Genomic DNA, 21,139 nt, shown 5'->3' on the forward strand with positions numbered 1-21,139 from the left:
CGATATGATATCTTGAACCTTTGATGGAGACAAGTCAATATTGGTTGTTTTAGTTCTTTTTCACCAATGTTAGAACGCCTGTGTGAAAATAAGACCATATCTTAATAACTTGACAGAGAAAGATGGTTTCAAGTCACATTTTATAGAAAGTGAAATTAACAATTTTTCGACAATGAATATAGTTTATATTGGTTCCCTACAATGCACATACAAGTTTTGATTCTTTTAACTTTTTCCAATTTTTCTTGAGTGTATCTCAGGAGCAACGTACATCATCATCATCATCGTCATCATCATCTAAGCCTTATCATGTTTTACTATTTCATTCTATTCAGTGTCATATCTTTTCTTTCTTTCTTTTGTTTTGTTGATGAAACGGGAAGAGGGGCTACACAGAATGGGGGGTCGCACGTCCCCCGAAATCCAAACAATTAGGGTCTAGGAAGGTTTTCTAAATTATGTGTGCTTAAATCATTTTTTACTCACACTTGACATAGACAAAATATAGTGTCATATTTGTCTATATTCAATACCTTATTTCTAGTCATTTCAGCATGACCCTGGTGATTGCTTAACTGGCAACAGCAATCTTGTCCACCATCTTCAACTGCTTATGGGAGAATGATGATAGGTAGTTGGATTAGTTTTCCAAGTCAAGTAAAACCCCATCCGAAATTTTCCATGTAGACAATGGATTCTAAAAAATGGACAAGTAATTGGAAGTGGAGTTGCATTATTATATTCATTTTTTGTACACGTTTGTTGACTTATACCAGCATTCTTATCAGTATTGAAGTGGCAAATAAAACACATCCACAGAGAAAGCAGTTTCTGGAACACATCTTCTTACAAAGAACTTAGCTAGATTTCACAGTTTGCACTGTATTAGATAATCATCACATCATAACTGAGCTACACCGGGTCCAGAATCAGTGGATGATATGCAGTTTGCCTCCACTGCTAAAGTCTTGACGATTCCATGACATGGGTCAACTCCAAATGCGGCATTTGAAACATTTAAGGAACAGCTATTTTTTCCTTGACATGCCTGAAAATGTCTCAAAAAGTGGAAATTATTATCGATGTTGATGAAATCTAGTGCATGGTGGCAGCCATGGCAATGGACCTTGTCTCTAGACTCTCTACATGCTCATGCTCTCCATGATGAGTGTATTGATGCATTGATCCAAATTACTTGATTGATGGGAGAAGCTCTTGAATGGATTTTCAATAAAATATGTGCTATGTTAAAGAGAGAGAGAGAGAGAGGCAGAGAGAGAGGACAAAATGTCAAATGCATGTAGAGAACAGGCTCACCATGACACCATACTTGTACATGTTGACTTCGTACTTACCTCAGATACCACTGACATTGAACTTGGAGCATGGCAATTGCCCATTGAGAATTGTCTGCAGCTTCCTTGAGGAGTACCATAACTAGCAAATGTTATGGTGGAGATTGTTTGTCCATCATCACAGTGCAGTTTCATTTCTGGTGCCACATCATTGAGTGATATCTTTCCCTGGATAACATCTTCATGTGACCAGATGCTGAGAGGTGGATAGTAGGATTCAGACACTTGAGCACAGATAGTTTTAGTAGAATGAGACTTGACAACTATTTCCAATGGGTTTCCTCCTGTTTCTTCAAAGATGACAAGTAAATTGTTTGATGCCCGCAACCATGATCTGGGGACATGATACCTGGAAACAGTAGGCATTAAGAACCCAAAATAGCATTCCAGATATTCATATGTATGCACAGTTTAATATGTCCAATGGCACTGTTTTGTACTTTTCAAATTCTTTTTTGGGTTGAAAAGCTTGCTCAAGGAAGATAGGTAAAAATCTTTTCTTTGTCTATGCCAAAGGGAAGATTTTTTGTCGAAGAAAAAAGAATCTTACTAAATCTTTTTGTATGGATATAACTTATAACATGATAATTCTAAATCTTATGATTAATAGAAACGTTGCACCTGCTCAAGACAAAAGCAAATGGCCCAAAAGTTAGGTGGGATAAAAGGTAAGAAAATGCAGTAGAGAATCTGAAAATTTATTTCATTTATCCAGAAAAAGCATCTGGACAACAACAATGCCACAACGCCTGTAGGAAGGACATCAGAGTTACAAACAACAATGAGACTTCACCAAGGCTTAGCACATGGCCCTCATTTATTTGCACAGGTTATGGATGAATTGACTAAATATTAGTAGGAGGTTCGATGGTGCATGTTGTTTGTTGATAACATAGTATTAATTGATGAAACTAAAGAAAGATTAAATGCAAAATTAGATTTTACAGACAAATACCTTAAAAACAAGAGGTTTTAAACTAAGGACTAAAGTAGAATATATTCAACGTAAGTTTAAAATAGTAGGAGCCAAAACCAGGGTACATTTTGAAGAGCAAAAGACATCTGAATGTGACCTCTTCTTCCTCTCTTCTTTTCCGTTCTTCTCTCCCACTTCTGTCTATTTTCTTCTAGGTTTTCATGGTATTAGAGCTGGGATCTGGGCTCTAATCATATTCATATTGTGGTCCTCACCTGAAACTTGCCTTTTTTGGTTGGAGAAGGAGAAAATCCAAATGGGACTGAGCTAGACTTTTGTTTCTTCTCTTTTTTCTCTCTCTTGGTCGCTGTACCAAGAGAAAAGCTGGTTAAAGAACCTAAATCTCAGACAGCTGAACATGATAGCATGGTGATATCTTGGCTCCTAGGTTCAATGATGGGCTGAAACTTCTTGTGGGGTTTCGGAACAAGCTAAGGCAACGTACTATGAACAGAAACATTATGCCAAGATCTATTAACTTCAGGCAGAATCTTCTACCTGTAAATAAGGGGATCAAAGCCTATCTACATACTATTTAGCTAATCAGCTCTTACTTCTGTTTGGAATGAACTGGACCATTATCAGACTATTGAGTGGAAAAGTGATGAAGATGCAAAGGACTATAAGAAACTTGTATCTCAGCAATGTGTGTTTGCTTTCTTGTTGGGTCTGAACCCATATATGAACCATTCTGTGTGTAGATTCTAGGAAGTAGGTGTGAGCAGAACCAAGAGCAAAGAAGAGCAGATTCAGGGGTGTCTTGAATAGTTGACTCCCACCCAAAGAGCCCCTTTATATTAAAAGATATGTACAGTTACAAGAATGCCCTTATAGGGCTGAAAGATAAAAAAGAACAAATAAAACAACAAGTGTACTGTACAATAGGGACTATACTAATAATATACATCAAGATGTTTCTCCACACTCCCCCTCAAATTGACGCGTAGACATCAGCATCAGTTTGCCCATAAGAAAGAGGTGTCAACCCTTAGTCATGGCCTTGGTGAAGATGTCGGCAATCTGCATGTAGAGGCTGCATGGGGAAGGGATATAGAGCCAGCAATGAAAAGATCTCTAATAAAGTGTCAGTCCACCTCATTATGTTTAGTCTTCTCATGGAAGACAAGATTAGATGCAATCTTGATAGCACTTGTATTGTCTGCATATAGAGGGGTAGGAGTAGGAAGTTGAGTACCAAGATCTAGGAAGAGAGCCTTCAACCAAACTATCTCACTACAGGCAAAAGACATGGCTCTATACTCAGCTTCAGTAGAAGACTTAGAGACGGTTTGTTATTTCTTACACTTCTAGAAGATGAGAGAATCACTCATGAAGACACACCACCCAGTAGTAGATCAGCGAGTGTCAGGACAATCAGCCCAGTCTACATCATCATAAACTCTCAACTGTATGGGTGATTAGTAGGAGAAAAACAGTCATTGACAAGTTGTGTCTCTAACATAACGAATGATGAGATGAACAACAGTCATATGAGGTTGACGAGGGCACAAACAAACTGACTAACGACCTGAACAGCATGTGAAATAACAGGCCGAGTCATAGTGAGATAGATCAAAGATCCAATAAGCTAGCAATACGAAGTAGCATCAGGAAGAACTAGGCCTTCAGATTTAAACAATTTGACGTTTAGCTCCAAAGGGGTATCAATGTGTTTCTCATCAGTAATTCTAGCTAATTTGACGAGATCAAAGGCATATTTCTACTGACAAATGAAATACCCCCAACTACTACAATGGACTTCCTAACCCAAAAAATAAGTAAGAGAGCCCAAGTCCTTCATGTGAAAGAAGTTATGAAGTAAGGACTTCAACTCACAAATTCTGTCATGATCATCCCCAGTTAAAGGCATGGCATCAACGTACAACAGTAGAATAGTAATACCCTGGGGCCTTCTCCTAACAAAGAGAGAGTAATTAGAGGAACTTTGGCTATAACCAGCCACAACATCTCGAAAACGTTCACACCAAGCCCGGGGGCCTACTCCAGACCATATAGGGATTTCTTTAGGTGACAAACTGTTAAGGGCCCACGAATAGGATCTCGTCATAGGTCGGTCAACGGGGAAAACCTCCTATTTTCCCTTGTTCCTCCCTTTTCTTGAGGAACCTATCTTGGCGCCTAAATGGTGATTATTAAAGAGATCACCCCCTCTCCTCTACTATTTCTTGACTGGAAATTTCGATGCCTTTATTGAATATCATCAGCTCCTTTAAATAGGAGATTACAAGAAGATAAGAGTCCTACTTTTAGGAAGACTCCCTACTAATCTATACTACTGAGTTTAGCTAAGATAGAAATAGATAAGATAAGAACACTAAACAGATAAGACTCCCTGCTAATCTATACTACTGAATTTAGCTAAGATAGAAACAGATTAGATAAGAACACTGAACAAATAAGATAGAATTGTATCTAGCTAGATAAGATGAGAACACTAAATTAGATAAGATGAGAACACCGAATCTTACACCCTTTACTGCTGCTGTCTGCGGCGATATTGCTTCCCAATAAATGCGTCCACAACATTACTCCCCTCCTGGACTAAGAGCTTGTCCACAAGCTCGAATTCAGGATAGGTGTCTTGAAACACAATCAAAGGAGTCCAGGATAGGCGGAATGATTTTGCCCTCCTGGATCGGGTTCATCCTTATCTTCCTCTTGTTCCACCAGGAGGCAGAAGAACTGCTCACATCTGTACAGCCATCCTAAAGGATCTCCAGTTCCATTATAGGAAGGAAATTCCAGCCTGCTGTATTTGGGAACGATCGCGGTTCCCTGGGCAACGACCTACTGCAAACCAGACGATTCTAACATGTCTGGTCGGCGGCCGTCTATGGTTGTAGATCTCGCGCACCTCCTTGTTGTTTTCCACGAGTTTGTGCTCCAGATCATGAACCCTAGTCTTCAATTGTTCAAAGTCACCCATGACGCCCTGCTTTGATACCAAATTGTTAAGGGCCCGCGAATAGGATCTCGTCACAGGTCGGTCAATGGGGAAAAGCTCCTACTTTCCCTTGTTCCTCCCTTTTCTTGAGGAACCTATCTTGGCGCCTAAATGGTGAATATTAAAGAGATCACCCCCTCTCCTCTGCTATTTCTTGACTGGAAATTTAGATGCCTTTATTGAATATCATCAGCTCCTTTAAATAGGAGATTACAAGAAGATAAGAGTCCTACTTTTAGGAAGACTCCCTACTAATCTATACTACTGAATTTAGCTAAGATAGAAACAAATAAGATAAGAACACTGAAACAGATAAGACTCCCTACTAATCTATACTACTGAATTTAGCTAAGATAGAAACAGATTAGATAAGAACACTGAACAGATAAGATAGAACTGTATCTAGCTAGATAAGATGAGAACACCGAATCTTGCACCCTTTACTGCTGCTGTCTGTGGCGATATTGCTTCCCAATAAAAGTGTCCACAACACAAACACGTGAGGAATCACTACAATATCCAGGAGGAGGCCTCATGTAGACTGTCTCCTTCAGTTGATCATGAAGAAAAGCATTCTTCACGTCTAATTGGTAAATAGTCCAGGAATGGACAACAAGCAAGGCTAGAAGAACGCGAATAGTAGTGATCTTAGCAATTGGGGCAAATGTTTCTTCATAATCAATCCCATATTCTTGGCTGTATCCTTGGGCAACTAACCAAGCCTAATATCGATCAAGGAAACCATCTTATTTTAGTTTGATTGTGTAGACCCAATGACTCCCAATAATGGAAGCATCTGGAGGAGCAGGTACACGATCCCAAGTATCATTCTCATGGAGGGCTTGAATCTCGGCATCCATGGCTTCTTTCCAATGATGACTCCTAATGGCTTGTTAATAAGAACGAGGAATATCTGTGGAAGAAAGTACAATAGAAAAAGAGCTATGGCTTAAAGGAAGACCATAGCGGTCAGGAGGCTAAGAAATACGAGTAGAACGACGAAGCGGAATAGGAGAACTACCATCTGAAACAGAAGGATCTTGGGGAAAAATGTCACTTATTGGAGGTATAGGAAGAGGATGCTCTGGACCGGGTGGAAGGGGGGTAGTAGGTACAGGATCTAGGACACATGGCCCCTTGCGAGTGGAGACGAAAAGATCTTTCTCAACAGAGGAAGTAGGAGTGTTGTTATCTAAATCAATGTCCTACAAAACAGAGACGGAAGGAGCAGACAATCTAGCAATTCTAGCAAAGAAGGAAATATGTTCAAGAAACTCAACATTCCGTGAAATCCGAATATGACGAATACCAGGGTCATAACACAAGAATCCTTTGTGGTCAGGACTATATACCACAAAGGCACACATAGCTGACTAAGTAGTTAATTTAGAATGTTCACGAACAAGAAGATGTACAAAACAAAGACAACCAAAAACATGAAGACTAGATTAGTCTGGGGAACAACCAAAATGTTTTTGAAGGGGAGAAGTGTTGCCAATAATAGAAGGAAGATAGCTAATCAAATACACAACTGTACTAGCTACTTCTACCCAGAACGAAATTGGAGTGTGAGATTCCTATGGTAATGTCCGCACAACACTAAGGATATGTCCATTCTTACGTTCAACTACACCATTCTGGTGAGGAGTGTCTGGACAACTACGCTGAAATTGGATTCCATAACTCCTCAAGTAGACCTAAAAGGTTCCATCTCTATATTCTCCCCTTGAACCTGAACGGAGGATGCTCTCATTACTTTTGAAGCAAGTTCGCACCATAGTATGGAATAATTTAAATGTTGCAAAAACCTATTATTTGTGTCATAGAAAATAAATCCAAGTGTATCTAGTACATTCATCTATAAACAATACAATGTATTTGTATCCCAATCGTGAAGTAATAGAAGCAAACCAAACATCACTGTGTATAATCTCAAAAGGTGTAGTGGCATGCTCAGAAGTGTGGAAAAAAGTTAAAACATGACTTGTAGAGAACACTAATGTGGACCCCACGGCTATGGTCCCCACTGTGTTCGTATGGCAGCACAGCATGTATTCTTTGTTAGTTATGTCAGTGTTGGTAGTTATTTCAGTTTGTTGTTACAGCTTGTTATTTCAGCTTTATTATTAGTTTATTTGCCATGTAAGCAATAAGGGCAATTCAGCCTTTTTTACAATTAGTAAAAATATAAATATTAAGAGTGGGTCGGCAAATGTGAATATTCGACCCTCTCTCTCTCCTTTTATAAAACCCTTCGTGTGCTTTTGCTTTTCTCCCTCTTTTCTTCTTTTCTCCTTCTGAAATCTTTTCCTTTTACTTACGGATTCAAGGCTGATTGTAGTCTTGATCGACTACTTGGTATCAAAGCAAGGATTAGGGTTTCTCATGTGAGTCTGATCCAACCAACCACGAGAATTGCCTAGGGCAGGGAGACTAAGGAGGATAAGCTAATTCTTGGAGGCTATTGGTAGTGTGCGGCTACTACTAAGAAGATTGTAGAAGGTTGGGAGAGTTCCAATAGTCAGGAAGAATTAGAAAAGGCTTCGAATCCCCAAGATTAGGGTTTCGCATCAGATAGAAGGCGGCGGCCAGAGATCTTACACAAAGTAACTTTTTTGCTTGAGAGCAACCTTGAAAGAACCATCTTGGTCTATTCTGAGAGAAAACCCTAAAATTCAGAACTGTTGATTGGTTTCAGATCAGATCTGAACTGGGTTCATACAGAATTCCATTTTCTCAAAGGAAGTATGTTCTAGATCTATTAGTAGAAACTGGAAAGTTGGGTGTTAAGCCTGAAGATACACCCATTGAACAGAATCACAAGATCAGTGCAGAGGGTGGAGAGTCTCTTGAAGATAAAGCTATGTTCCAACGGTTGGTTGGAAAACTCCTCTATCTTTGTATCACACGACCAAACATCAGTTATACAGTTAGTGTTGTCAGTCAATACATGCACTCTCCTAGAACTACTCACCTCCTTGCAGTTGAGAGAATATTAGCTTACTTGAAGAGATGTCCAGGTAGAGGTATATTATTCAAGAATAATGATCACATGAAGATAGAGGTCTATACAAATGCTGATTGGGCTGAGAGTGCTGATGACAGGAGGTCTACCTCTGGATATTATGCCTTTGTAGGAGGTAACTGTTGAGCAAGAGAAGAGAAGAGAAAAGAGATGAGAGGCAAGAGGACTGAGAGCCCAAAAGAACACTGCAGGAATGTGCAGTATGTTATTATTTATACTAGGCTGGTCGTACAACATAAAGTATGAAGAAATTACAAAAGTACCCTTGCGGTACTAAACATGTGTACAACAACATTTGTCAACACTCCCCCTCAAGTTGGAGCATAGATATCAATCATGCCCAACTTGTCACAGAGATTATGATGTCTGGAATGGTGTTGCCCATTTGTAAAGATGTCTACAAGCTGGTTCTCAGAGCTGACATAGGGAGTACATACTTCACCTGTGATAACCTTCTCTCTGATAAAATGCTTGTCAACTTCGATGTGTTTTGTTCTATCATGTAGCACTGGGTTAGCAGCAATGTTTATAACTGCTTTGTTATCATAGAATAGAGTCATAGGCGTGTCCACTGGGAAACCCAACTCACACAACATATTCTTTATCCACATACCTTCAGCTACTCCATGAGCCATTGCACGATATTCAGCTTCAACACTAGATCTAGCCACCACATTTTGCTTTTTACTCCTTCATGTAACAAGGTTCCCTCCTATAAAGGTGCAGTAGCCACTAGTAGACTTTTTATCACTTTGAGATCCAACCCAATCTGCATCTGTATAAACTTCAACTTTCAAATGCCCGTGCCTTTGAAATAACAAGCCAGCACCAGGAAACTTTTTTAGATATCGGAGGATTCTTTCTGCTACTTCAAGGTGAGTGGACCTAGGTGCATGCATGAACTGACTGAGGACACCAACAGCATAAGCAATGTCTGGACGAGTCATAGAAAGATATAACAATCTCCCTACAAGCCTCTAAAACTATTTCACATCCTTGAGAGGTTCACCTTGGCTGTCACCTAATTTATGGTTGGGGTCAATGGGAGAGTCAACTAGCTTCACTCCCATCTTTCCAGTGTCCTGAAGTAAATCTAGGACATATTTCCTTTGGGAAATGAAGATACCCCTTTTTGATCGGGCAACTTCAATTCCAAGGAAGTATCTGGGAGGTCCTAGATCCTTCACTTCAAACTGAGTAGCAAGGAAACCCTTCAACCTCTGGATTTCATCCTTCCAGTCACCAGTAACAATTATGTCATCCATGTATACTATCAAGGCAGCCATTTTACCTTCTCCTCTTTTCACAAACAGTGTATGATCTGATTGACATTGCTTGTATCCTCTCTGCCGAACCGCAACATGGAATCTGCTGAACCAAGCTCTTGGTGATTGTTGTAGCCCGTATAAAGACATCTTCAACTTGCACACTTTCTGTTCATTGCCTTGAGCCAGAAAACCAGGGGGTTGAATCATGTAAACTTCCTCTTCAAGGTCACCATTCAAGAATGCATTCTTGATGTCAAGCCTGATGTAGATCCCAATTCAAATTAGCAGCAAGAGAGAAAAGAACTCTAACGGAGTTCGTCTTGGCAACAAGGGCAAAAGTTTCTGCATAATCAACTCCGTACACTTGAGTAAACCCCTTTGCCACTAAGTGAGCTTTATACCTCTCCACCATTCCATTAGCTCTATGCTTGACAGTGAACACCCATTTACATCCAACTGGATCCTTTCCCGTAGGAAGATCTTCAAGTTCCTATGTGCCATTTTTATGAAGGGCATTAAATTCTTCCTTCATGGCATTTGTCCATTCAGGTACTGAAAGAGCTTCTGTCACATTCTTGGGGATAGGGACACTGTCAATAGAGGTAAGAAAAGCACGAAAAGAGGGTGAAATGTTCTCATAGGAAACAAAGTTGGAAATGGGATGTTTAGTGGTGCATAATCTAACACCTTTCCTGTGAGCAATAGGAAGGTCAAGGTCATTAGCAGCAGAGGTATCAATTTCAATAGAATCATGAACATCATTGGGAGCCAAGTTACCTGAGTGGGTATGATCTTCCCCCGAGGAGTTTGATGGCACTGGAGGTATAACTTCTAGATTCTCCATAGCTATTGAATTTGGTTGGCCTTTGCAACGACGAAAGAAGACACGAAAAGGCGGAGGATCAGGAAGAGAAGGGAACTAAACCAGTTTCTCCTCATGCCTACACTCCCCCTGAGAGAAGAAAAGCTGTTCAGCCATCTTCGTCCCAGGAGTTTTTTTTCCTCCAGCCGCCACCAACCCCTCTTGCAAGATTCGATCTTTGTAGGAGAAAGAAGTCAAGAAATCAGTTCTTGACATCAGTCTTGCAGAAAAGACTGAGAAAGAATTCAGTGTTCAGAGTTTCCAGTGGGTTCTTGCGAAGGATCCAGTGTGTAGGACGCACCCTGTTGGTTTCGTTCCATCCACAGCTGTGTCATCTTTAGCAGGAGCGGTTCTTGGTATCTTCTTTGGGCGTGAACACCAACTTTGGGAGATATTATTTCTCCGGATCAGGTATAATCCTTCCTGTTTCCTTTTGGCTCAGATCTGGTTTGGTTTTGGTTCAAGTAGAATCCTTGAATATTGTATTCAAGGCGTCCATTAGATGGATCCTACCAATCTTTCAGTGGTATCGGCGCCATAGGTTCGAATCTTGAACCAAAAGAAAATCAGATCTGAACTTGCACAGATGGACAGAAGATGTTCTACCAAGATTTGCGCAGATTGTTTTCTTTATTTCAAGAAATTGTTTCTTGTTAAGGGCGATTGATTTGAAATTAATTTCTGTTAAATTCAAAGTTCAATTAGAACTGTTCTTTATTTATTTCGATTTAGTGGACTGTTCGAACTGGGAGATCGCAGTGCAAATTTGGCGCAAATGGTCTGCGCACCCTTTTTTCTTTTCCATTCAATTCGGTCTGTAAATAATTTTTTTTTTTATTTTTCTAGACTGAATGTATAGGATTTGATCAAGAATGTAATTAATTAATAGAAATAGGATTTCTGTTTTTTATTTTATTTTCTTGATTAAAGAAGGAAGAAGAAGGCGGCGCTGGAGATTTGCAGATGGAGAAATCGTTCTTTGCGATTTGCAGTTTGTGAAACTGCAACCCTTGTGATTAACCTCTGTTTTGCAGGTGGTGCGAACAATCCATAATTGATTTGTGATTGCATAAAATCAAATTCATTAATTTCAGATCTTTCATGAATTAATTCTTGAATTGAAAATTAGTTTCGGACCACTTCGGACCAGATTGGACCAAAACTGTTTGGACTGAATCTGGGGGTTCAAAAGGGACTGTTTTTCAGTTCACTTTTCTCACACTTTCGTTCCAAATCTGATGTTCAATTACAAGGATTAATTCGACCCACCTGTAAAGCCCAGTTTTAAAGGGTTAAAACTGCGAAAGCCCACAATTGTGAGAAAAACTATATGGGCCGAACTGCTAACTACGATTCAGCCCATACACCTAATAGACATTAATTGTTAATGTTATGGATTTCAAATGGGCTTTACAGCAGTTGATTGATTGGATCAATTCCTCCTTTTTCATGTGATAATTGGATGTTTGATGTGCTGCGACCATGGGCCATAAGCACTTGGCCCATGATGATTCGTTAGTGGCTCTTGCACACACCATGGCTGAATGCACATCATTGCCATGGTATCCCTTAAGGTCATTGGATGACCCTTCCTTTCTTAGTGGGCCCCACAACCCTGAAAAGGGATGCGTACGGGAACCCCTAGCCGATTAAGGCCCACCAGAAATATGACTTTATGAGAGTCAATAGGAGCCACTTTGGTTTGACCTAAATTAGAACTAGGGCGTAATTTTGTTCCCTCCAACAAATATGAATGCATGTGATAGGGAGATCCATATGATGGACTCTCTAAAGGCCTTCCGTCATTAGCACAATGATGGCTCCATCAGTAATGAGGAAATGCACCATAAAATTGGGTTATCCATTTGCTGTTGAATCTGTTAGAGTGTTTCATAAGATGATAGGGGCGTCATAGACCGATGTGGGAGGTGCTTCACCAGAAAATGGGAACTCTCTCACAGTACCTTGGCGTAACCTGAATATGATGGGTATGCATTCACTGGACAGAAAGGTTTACCTGAAAACGGCTCTGAACCTTGTCTAGCAGAGGCCAAAGGGAAACTCATCTGATGAGTGGATATGATCCGTCACAGAAAGGTGGTGGGGTTATGTAGCTGAAACAGTTGGCTTCACGCACCTCATGTGATTTCCAACATTTCCAGAGACATTCCGTCATCTCCGTCACTGAGAAAGGAGGGAAATCTCAGAGATGAATAAATGGGAATGGAACATAGATTAAAAGCCATATCTATGTAGGTAACTTGAAGGTTGTGGACTAATGATTTTGCTGTTTTATCAGAAAATGGCAAACGGTCAATTTGCAAAGCTTCTAGATGATAACAAGCTTAAGGACCCAAACCATGCCGACTGGTACAGAAATCTTATGTTGGTCCTAACTTCTGAAAAGTTAGATAAGGTGGTGAAAAATCCTGCCCTGGAGCGTCTGGGTGATAGGGCTTCTGAGGCCCGTAGGAGGGACTACCAAGATTTGGAGGATAAGAACTCCCTAGCCCGCTGCTTTGTCATTGCCTCACTAGACAACTCAATACAGAGGCAGTTCGATCAGATCGAACTAGCCAAGGACATATTGGATAGTCTAAAAACAATGTATGAAGAGCAGAACCGTTCTACTCGACAAAAGGTCCTGAAACTGTTCATGACCGCACAGATGTCTAAGGGGCAGAAAGTTCATGACCATTGTCTTCGGATGATGGGCTACATTAACGAACTTGAAGCCCTTGGATCCGGGCTAGATCTTTGCACGCAAGTGGATGCCATCCTGAATTCTTTGCCCTCTTCCTTCAATGCGTTCACAATGAATTATAACATGAATAAACTGAATGTCAGCGTCCAAGAACTCAGCAATATGTTGCAGAGGGCCGAGGATCTACTCAAGAAGGATGAACCTGTGGTTATGTTTGCTGAAGCTAACAAATCGGGCAAGAAAAAGAGAAAGGCAAAGAAGCCACAGAAGAAAACTACCAAACCTAAGAAGCGGAAGAAGAACAAGGCATCTGATGTCTATCACTTCTACAAGCAGACAGGCCACTGGAAGAGGAACTTCCTGCCTACCTGGAATCTAAGAAAGGTAACGAAGAAACTTGTGTCATAGAAACTAATATGTTAGTTACTTCTGTGTCCTGGTGTGTTGACTCTGGGGTTTCAACTCATGCGTGTAACTCACTGCAGGGGTTCAAAGTTAGCAAAAGATTGAGTGAAGGCGAAGTGACACTATTCTTGGGAACGACTGCAAGTGTTGCAGCTGCGGCAATAGGAACCGTAGAATTAGTTTTTAGAGAAGGAGTGCTTGTACTTAAAGATTGTCTTTATGTACAGAACTTGAGAAGAAATTTGATTTCTGTTTCCAAACTGTGTGCTGATGGATATACTGTTTATTTTAGTAATATGATTATTGTTAAACGGAATAACAAATTCATCACATGCGGAGAACTAGAGAACGGTCTCTATGTTCTACATCCTTCTCTGGAAACTAACTTAACCGAAACTACGTTGGTCGAAAATCCCAAGAAAAGAAATCATGATACAATAAATCCCACGTGCCTGTAGCATTACCGGTTTGGCCACATCGGTGTTGACTGAATCACAAGGCTGGTAAAGGATGGTCCTTTGGATTTTTTAACTGTAGAAAATCTTCCCACTTGTGAACCTTGCCTTCAAGGTAATATGACTAAGCGGCCATTTGACGGTAAGCTTGAAAGAGCTGCAGGCACACTTGACCTAATACATACTGATGTATGTGGTCCCCTGAGTCATTTGAAAAGTTTAAAGAATTCAGACAAGAAGTCGAGAAACAGCTAGGGAGAGAAATTAAGGCCCTTCGATCAGATCGAGGTGGCGAGTATCTCTCTGACGAATTCAGGGACTACTTAAAGGTCAACGGGATAGTGTCACGATTAGCTCCTCCTGCCACACCTCAACTCAACGGTGTTTCAGAGAGGAGGAATAGGACCTTGTTGGACATGGTCCGGTCACTTCTCATCCACTCAGAATTACCCACATCCTTTTGGGGATATGCATTAGAGACTGCTATCTACGTACTGAATCGGGTTCCAACCAAATCGTTTCCAAAGACTCCATATGAACTATGGACCGAAAGGAAGCCAAGTGTAAGACACTTGAAGGTTTGGGGTTGTCCTGCACACGTTAAAAGAACAAGTGCGGACAAGTTGGAATCCAAAACCAGTCGTTACCTATTTATAGGCTACCCAAAAGATTTGGTGGGTTATCTATTCTATGACCCAAGTGAGCAGAAAGTGTTCTGCAGTCGAAACGCCCAATTCTTAGAAACCGATTACATCCTGGACACCCATCGTCAAGAAATAGTTCTTGATGAGGAGAGCTTAGGTTCAGTGGGAGATGTCCCACAAGCTCCAGGTAGTGACCAACCTAGAAGATCCACTCGGGTATCCAGGCCACCAGTCCGATATGGTTGTGACCAGGATAGTTACCTAGTAGAAGCCTTGACTAGTGAAGAGGATCCCGTAACTTACACGGAAGCTATGTTAGACATAGATTCCGAGAAATGGGTGGAGACCATGAGAGCTGAGATGGACTCGATGGAGACCAATGGAGTCTGGACTCTAGTAGATCCGCCCTCCGAGGTAAAAGCAATTGGTTGCAAATGGATCTACAAGAGGAAGAAGGACCCCGATGGCAGGATTGAGACCTACAAAGCTCGTTTGGTGGCGAAAGGGTACACTCAGAAAGAAGGTATCGATTATGAGGAAACCTTTTCGCCCGTGGCCATGCTCAAATCCATTAGGATCCTGCTAGCTGTAGCATCATACCATGACTACGAGATTTGGCAGATGGATGTCAAAACCGCATTCCTGAATGGAGATCTTAATGAAGATATCTACATGCAACAGCCACAAGGCTTCATTGCTGCTGGTCAGGAACACATGGTATGTAAACTTAATAGATCCATATATGGACTTAAGCAGGCTTCTAGGAGTTGGAACATCCGTTTCGATTCTGCTGTCAAAACGTTTGACTTTGTGTAGAATACAGATGAGCCCTGTGTTTACAAGAAATACAGTGGGGATAAGATCACCCTTTTGGTGTTGTATGTGGACGATATCGTACTCATTGGGAATGATGTAGGAATGTTGACTTCGGTCAAGGTATGGCTATCACAGCGGTTCTCCATGAAAGATCTTGGAGAAGCTTCATATATACTGGGTCTTCGACTCTATAGAGATAGATCGAAGCGGATAATTGGATTATCCCAGGCTGCTTACATTGACAAAATTGTCAAAAGATACAACATGGAAAACTCCAAGAAAGGAAATGTTCCTTTCAAGCATGGAGTTACTCTCTCCAAGAAGATGTCTCCCAAGGCTTCTGAGGAGATTGAGGGCATGAGAGACGTTCCCTATGCCTCAGCCGTAGGGAGCATCAGGTATGCCATGCTGTGCACTCGCCCGGACATAGCACAGGCAGTGAGTGTGGTAAGCAGATTCCAGGCCAACCCAGGGCATGAGCATTGGACTGCTGTGAAGAACATACTTAAATACCTTCGAAGGACAAAAGAGTTTTGTCTGGTATTCGATGGTAGTTCACTACAAGTTCAAGGGTATATCAATGCCGATTTCCAGTCGGATCCAGATGATAGAAAGTCTACATCTGGGTATGTTTTCACGATAGCATCGTGTGCTGCTTGCTGGAAAAGTAGCAAACAGGGGTCCACTGCAAACTCCACAACCGAGGCCGAGTACATTGCCACAAGTGAAGCTGCCAAGGAAGCCGTGTGGATGAAGAAATTCATACACGAATTGGGAGTTATCCCGTCCAACACATCACCTATCCCGTTGTTGTGTGACAACAATGGAGCGATCGCCCAGGCTAAAGAGCCTCGGGTTCACTCGAAGTCAAAGCACATCGAGAGGAAGTACCATGTACTGCGGGAGATCGTTGGTAGAGGGGACGTCCTAATTTAGAAGATAGCATCAGCGGATAATGTGGCAGACCCATTGACTAAGCCACTGACACAGAAGGTGTTTGAGAAACACGTGGAAAGTATGGGACTCCGGCTTGTACCGGATTGGACCTAAGTGCAAGTGGGAGCTGTTAGACAGTGAAACCCTTTGCCACTAAGTGAGCTTTATACCTGCTGGTTGTTTTCTTTATTTCAACAGCTGGTTTTGTCTTGGCAACAAGGGCAAAAGTTTCTGCATAATCAACTCCGTACACTTGAGTAAACCCCTTTGCCACTAAGTGAGCTTTATACCTCTCCACCGTTCCCATCAGCTCTAATCTTGACAATGAACACCCATTTACATCCAACTGGATCCTTTCCCGTAGGAAGATCTTCAAGTTCCCATGTGCCATTTTTATGAAGGGCATTAAATTCTTCCTTCATGGAATTTGTCCATTCAGGTACTGAAAGAGCTTCTGTCACATTCTTGGGGATAGGGACACTGTCAATAGAGGTAAGAAAAGCACGAAAAGAGGGTGAAATGTTCTCATAGGAAACAAAGTTGGAAATGGGATGTTTAGTGGTGCATAATCTAACACCTTTCCTGTGAGCAATAGGAAGGTCAAGGTCATTAGCAGCAGAGGTATCAATTTCAATAGAATCATGAACATCATTGGGAGCCAAGTTACCTGAGTGGGTATGATCTTCCCCCGAGGAGTTTGATGGCACTAGAGGTACAAATTCTAGATTCTCCATAGCTATTGAATTTGGTTGGCCTTTGCAACGACGAAAGAAGACACGAAAAGGCGGAGGATCAGGAAGAGAAGGGAACTAAACCAGTTTCTCCTCATGCCTACACTCCCCCTGAGGAGAAACAGGAAAAAAAGGCTCATCCTCAAAGAAAGAAACATCCATGGAGGTAGAGAATTTCCGAGAAACAGGATCAAAACAACGGTATCCCTTTTGAGTAAAGGAGTAACCAAGGAATATGCAAGGAATAGCACGAGAATCCAATTTCCTACAGGTGGGAGACAGATTTTGGACAAAGTACCGACAACCAATACACGAGGAGGAATGGGAAGAAGGGGGGCCTTAGGAAAGAGAAGCTGATGTGGGGCTTTGTACTCTAACCAACGAGAAGGCATACGGTAAATGAGGTAAGTAGAACAAAGAACAGCCTCAAGCCAAAAACGTTTGGGGACATTCATATGGAGTAGTAAACCCCGAGCCACTTCAAGGAGATGTTGGTTCTTCCGTTCAGCCACACCATTTTGTTGTGGTGTTCGGGCACAAGAGCTACGGTGAAGTGAACCACGCGAAGCAAAGAACTCCGTGAGATCACTATGAAAAAATTCTTTCACATTATCTGACTGAAAATTTTGGGTTTCAATCTGAAATTGAGTGAAGACCATCCGCTGAAAATCTTGGATAATTTTTGGTACTTCCTCCCTGGTTCGCATAGGATATACCCAAGTATATCTAGAATAATCATCAATGAGGGTAATGAAATACTTGTAGCCACTCTCAGATGGTAAAGTAACAGGGCCCCATACATCAAAATGAACACTGTGAAAAGGAAATTCAGATTTACTATTTTTTTGAAGAAAATGAGTTCTACAATGTTTACTTAACTGACATGTTTGACAAGAGAAATCTGAAACGAACATTGACTTAAACAATTCTAGAAATACAGCTCTAAAAGATTCAAAAGACAAATGACTAAGGCGAAAATGCCATAAATAAACTTGACTCTTACAGGACTGACTCATAGACTCTATAACATGAAGACTAGCCTTATTCTCCAGCATGTAAAGTCCATCAACCATACGTCCCCTACCAATCGTCCTCCCCGAGGCTAGATCCTGAATCACACAATGAGAAGGGAAAAAAGTCACTGAGCAGTTTAAGGAATTAGTAACACTACTAACAGAGAACAAATTAATGGGAAATTTTGGAACATGTAGGACATCAGAGAGGGTAAGGCCAAGGGGGAGAGAGATGGTTCCTTGACCAACTATGGAAGTGTATGATCCATCAGCTAGTCTCACCTTGTCTCTTCCAGAAAGAAGGTGATAGCTTTGAAAGTAAGAGGACGTACCAGTCATGTGTTTTGACGCTCCAGAATCAATGATCCATGTAGAGTCAAGGGTGTGAGAAACAACATGGAAAGTTGTGGTTGAGTTACCTAACGTAGTAGCAAATGAGGTTGAGGGAGGAGCATCCATCTAACGAATTGCTCTACCATAGAGCTCTAAATGGTCACGGAAGGAATTCATAATATCCTCCCTCGGGTCAGATCCAGAGAGATGTGTCTGAGTCACAATAGGGATGAAGGACTGATTTTCCCGAGTAGCCATGTTGGCCATGTTGTATTTCTTTGTACCTTGCTGTCTGGACCTTTTATTCACATATGAACCTTGCTTCTTATTCAGATCTTGAACCCATTTCGGTTTCCCATGAAGATCTCAACAGGTATCTTTGGTGTGTCGGGGTTTCTGGCAATGAGTGCACCACAATTTGTCCTTATCTTCAGTTTTTTTCTAGAGATATCCTTTCCTAGAAGAAGATCCCACACTAGTAGAAGCACCCCCTTTTGCTACCAACACAACTGCATCCCCACCAGGACTGTTCATCAAATTCCTTCTACTCTCTTCATATTGTACAAGAGCATAAACTTTCTGAACTGATGGAAGATCCTTAGAACTGAGAGTTTGTACTTTGATAGATTCATAAATGGGATTCAGACCATGTAAGAAGGCAAACACTCTTTGCTGGGAGACAAGTTTCTTGTACAGTTTTGCATCCTCGTCACACTTCCAATCCACATTCTGGTAATGGTCCAACTCCTTCCAGATAGAAGTCAAGTCAGAGTAATATACTGATAAACACCTCTCCCCCTGTCTACAAGTAGACGATTCTGCCTGCAATTGATAGATCTCGACATAGTATCGCAGTTTTGAATATGTAGATTTTGCTTGTTCCTATATCTCATTTGCAGTTTCAGCCCACATGAAATTCTTCCTTATTTGAGGTTTCATGGAGACCAAGAGCCAAGACATAACCATACTGTTCTCCTGATTCCATCCATCATATTCAGCACTCCTAGAGTGGTTCTTTAATTTTCCCATTAGTATAGCCTATCTTCCCCCTTGCAGTGATGTATAACTTGATCCCTCTTGACCACTCTAGGTAATTTAGACCATCAAGAGGGACAACAGCCATAGGAAAGGATAGGTCACCACCCCCACTCATTCCATTCAGCATTGAAGAAACTCCAGATGTGGCTGAATCTTCAACACTCATGATTTCAAGTTTAAAAAACAGCACCCAAAGAAGGAGCACTGCCTCATAGAGCTGTTACAGAAGGCACCAGGCACTTCCTGACCTTCAGTCCACTAAAAAGGCTACTACTGCAACACACAAACAGGTCCTTATGACCTACAGTTTCACAAGGATCCAAGAACAAACACTGCTATTGCAGTACGTAAACAGGTCTGTATGACCTACAATTTTACAGAGATCATATGACCTCTCAACAGAATGGAAGATACAAGGTGAAGTTCACCACACACCTAATCGGCAAACTTGGTACAGTGCCAACTTCAGGGCAGCCGAACAGTCAATGGGATCAAAGTAAAAGAAAGAGTTACTTCAGTCCATCAACAAGGTAGTCGAACAACAGTAACACAAAAAGGAACACCACAATCGAATATTAGGGCATCAATAGTCCATCAATGGGTGCAAAGAAACACAAAAAAAACTTCAGTTGAATACTAGGGCACCCGAACAGTAGATGAACATAGATAATACCTTCTTGAACATCAGATGATAGCCTCTCTATAAACCAGAACTTTATCTACGAACATTAGATGATAGCCTCTCTGCAGCCGAACTATCAATGTTAGCAGGCTTCTTTGAACATCAGATAGAAAACTCTCTATAACTAGAACTCCTTTCTGCGCAGGAAGATGAAAAGTCAGGCAGGCATCTTCTTGCCTAATGTCAAACAGCAGATGGATACGGTTTGGAGATGAAGGGACTAACTGCTCGACATTGGAGGATGAACAAATTAGATTAGCTAGACATCACCCTTCAGACCTGGATGACTTGCTCTGATACCATGTTGAGCAAGAGAAGAGAAGAGAAAAGAGAGGAGAGAAAGGGAGGAGAGGCGGGAGGACTGAGAGCCCAAAAGAACACTGCAGGTGTGTGCAATATGTTATTATTTATACTTGGCTGGTCGTACAACATAAAGTATGGAGAAATTACAAAAGTACCCTTGCGGTACTAAACATCTGTACAACAACATCTGTCAACAGTAACCTTGTCTCATGGAGGAGTAAGAAACAAAGTCTTGTTTCTCGTTCTAGTGCTGAAGCTGAATATAGATCAATGGCTAATGGTGTGGCTGAAGTCATTACTTGAAGAGTTGGGTATTGATTATGAGAAGCCCTTAATGCTGTATTGTGATAATCAGGCTGCTATTAATATAGCTCAAAATCCGGTACAACATGACAGAACTAAGCATATCGAAGTCGATCGACATTTTGTCAAAGAAAGGGTTTCATCTCAAGAATTCGTCAGAGAGATACTCGCCACCTCGATCTGATCGAAGGGCCTTAATTTCTCTCCCTAACTGTTTCTCGACCTCTTGTCTAAACTCTTTGAACTTTTCAAAGGATTCAAACTTGTGTCTCATTAGGTACACGTAACCGTATCATGAAAAATCATCTGTGAAGGTGATGAAATA

General features: G+C 41.2%; 1 protein-coding gene across 3 annotated transcripts in view; it reads right to left on the reverse strand.

Moving 5' to 3' along the window:
- Window positions 1–705: 705 nt before the first annotated feature.
- The window catches only part of BGAL9 (beta galactosidase 9), a 150,973-nt gene continuing 130,539 nt past the window's right edge, over window positions 706–21,139 (reverse strand). For all 3 annotated transcript variants that reach the window (XM_088978864.1, XM_088978863.1, XM_088978865.1), the window contains 2 exons: window positions 1,356–1,704; window positions 706–1,048 (listed from right to left, as the gene is read on the reverse strand). In XM_088978864.1, the coding sequence (XP_088834990.1) occupies window positions 902–1,048; window positions 1,356–1,704 (496 nt within the window). In that variant the 3' untranslated portion in view covers window positions 706–901. The remainder of the gene's footprint in view (window positions 1,049–1,355; window positions 1,705–21,139) is intronic.

The sequence above is a fragment of the Nelumbo lutea genome, chromosome 3 (genome assembly GCF_056320005.1).
Source record: "Nelumbo lutea isolate HS-2025 chromosome 3, American lotus-T2T, whole genome shotgun sequence".
Taxonomy (NCBI): Eukaryota; Viridiplantae; Streptophyta; class Magnoliopsida; order Proteales; family Nelumbonaceae; genus Nelumbo; species Nelumbo lutea.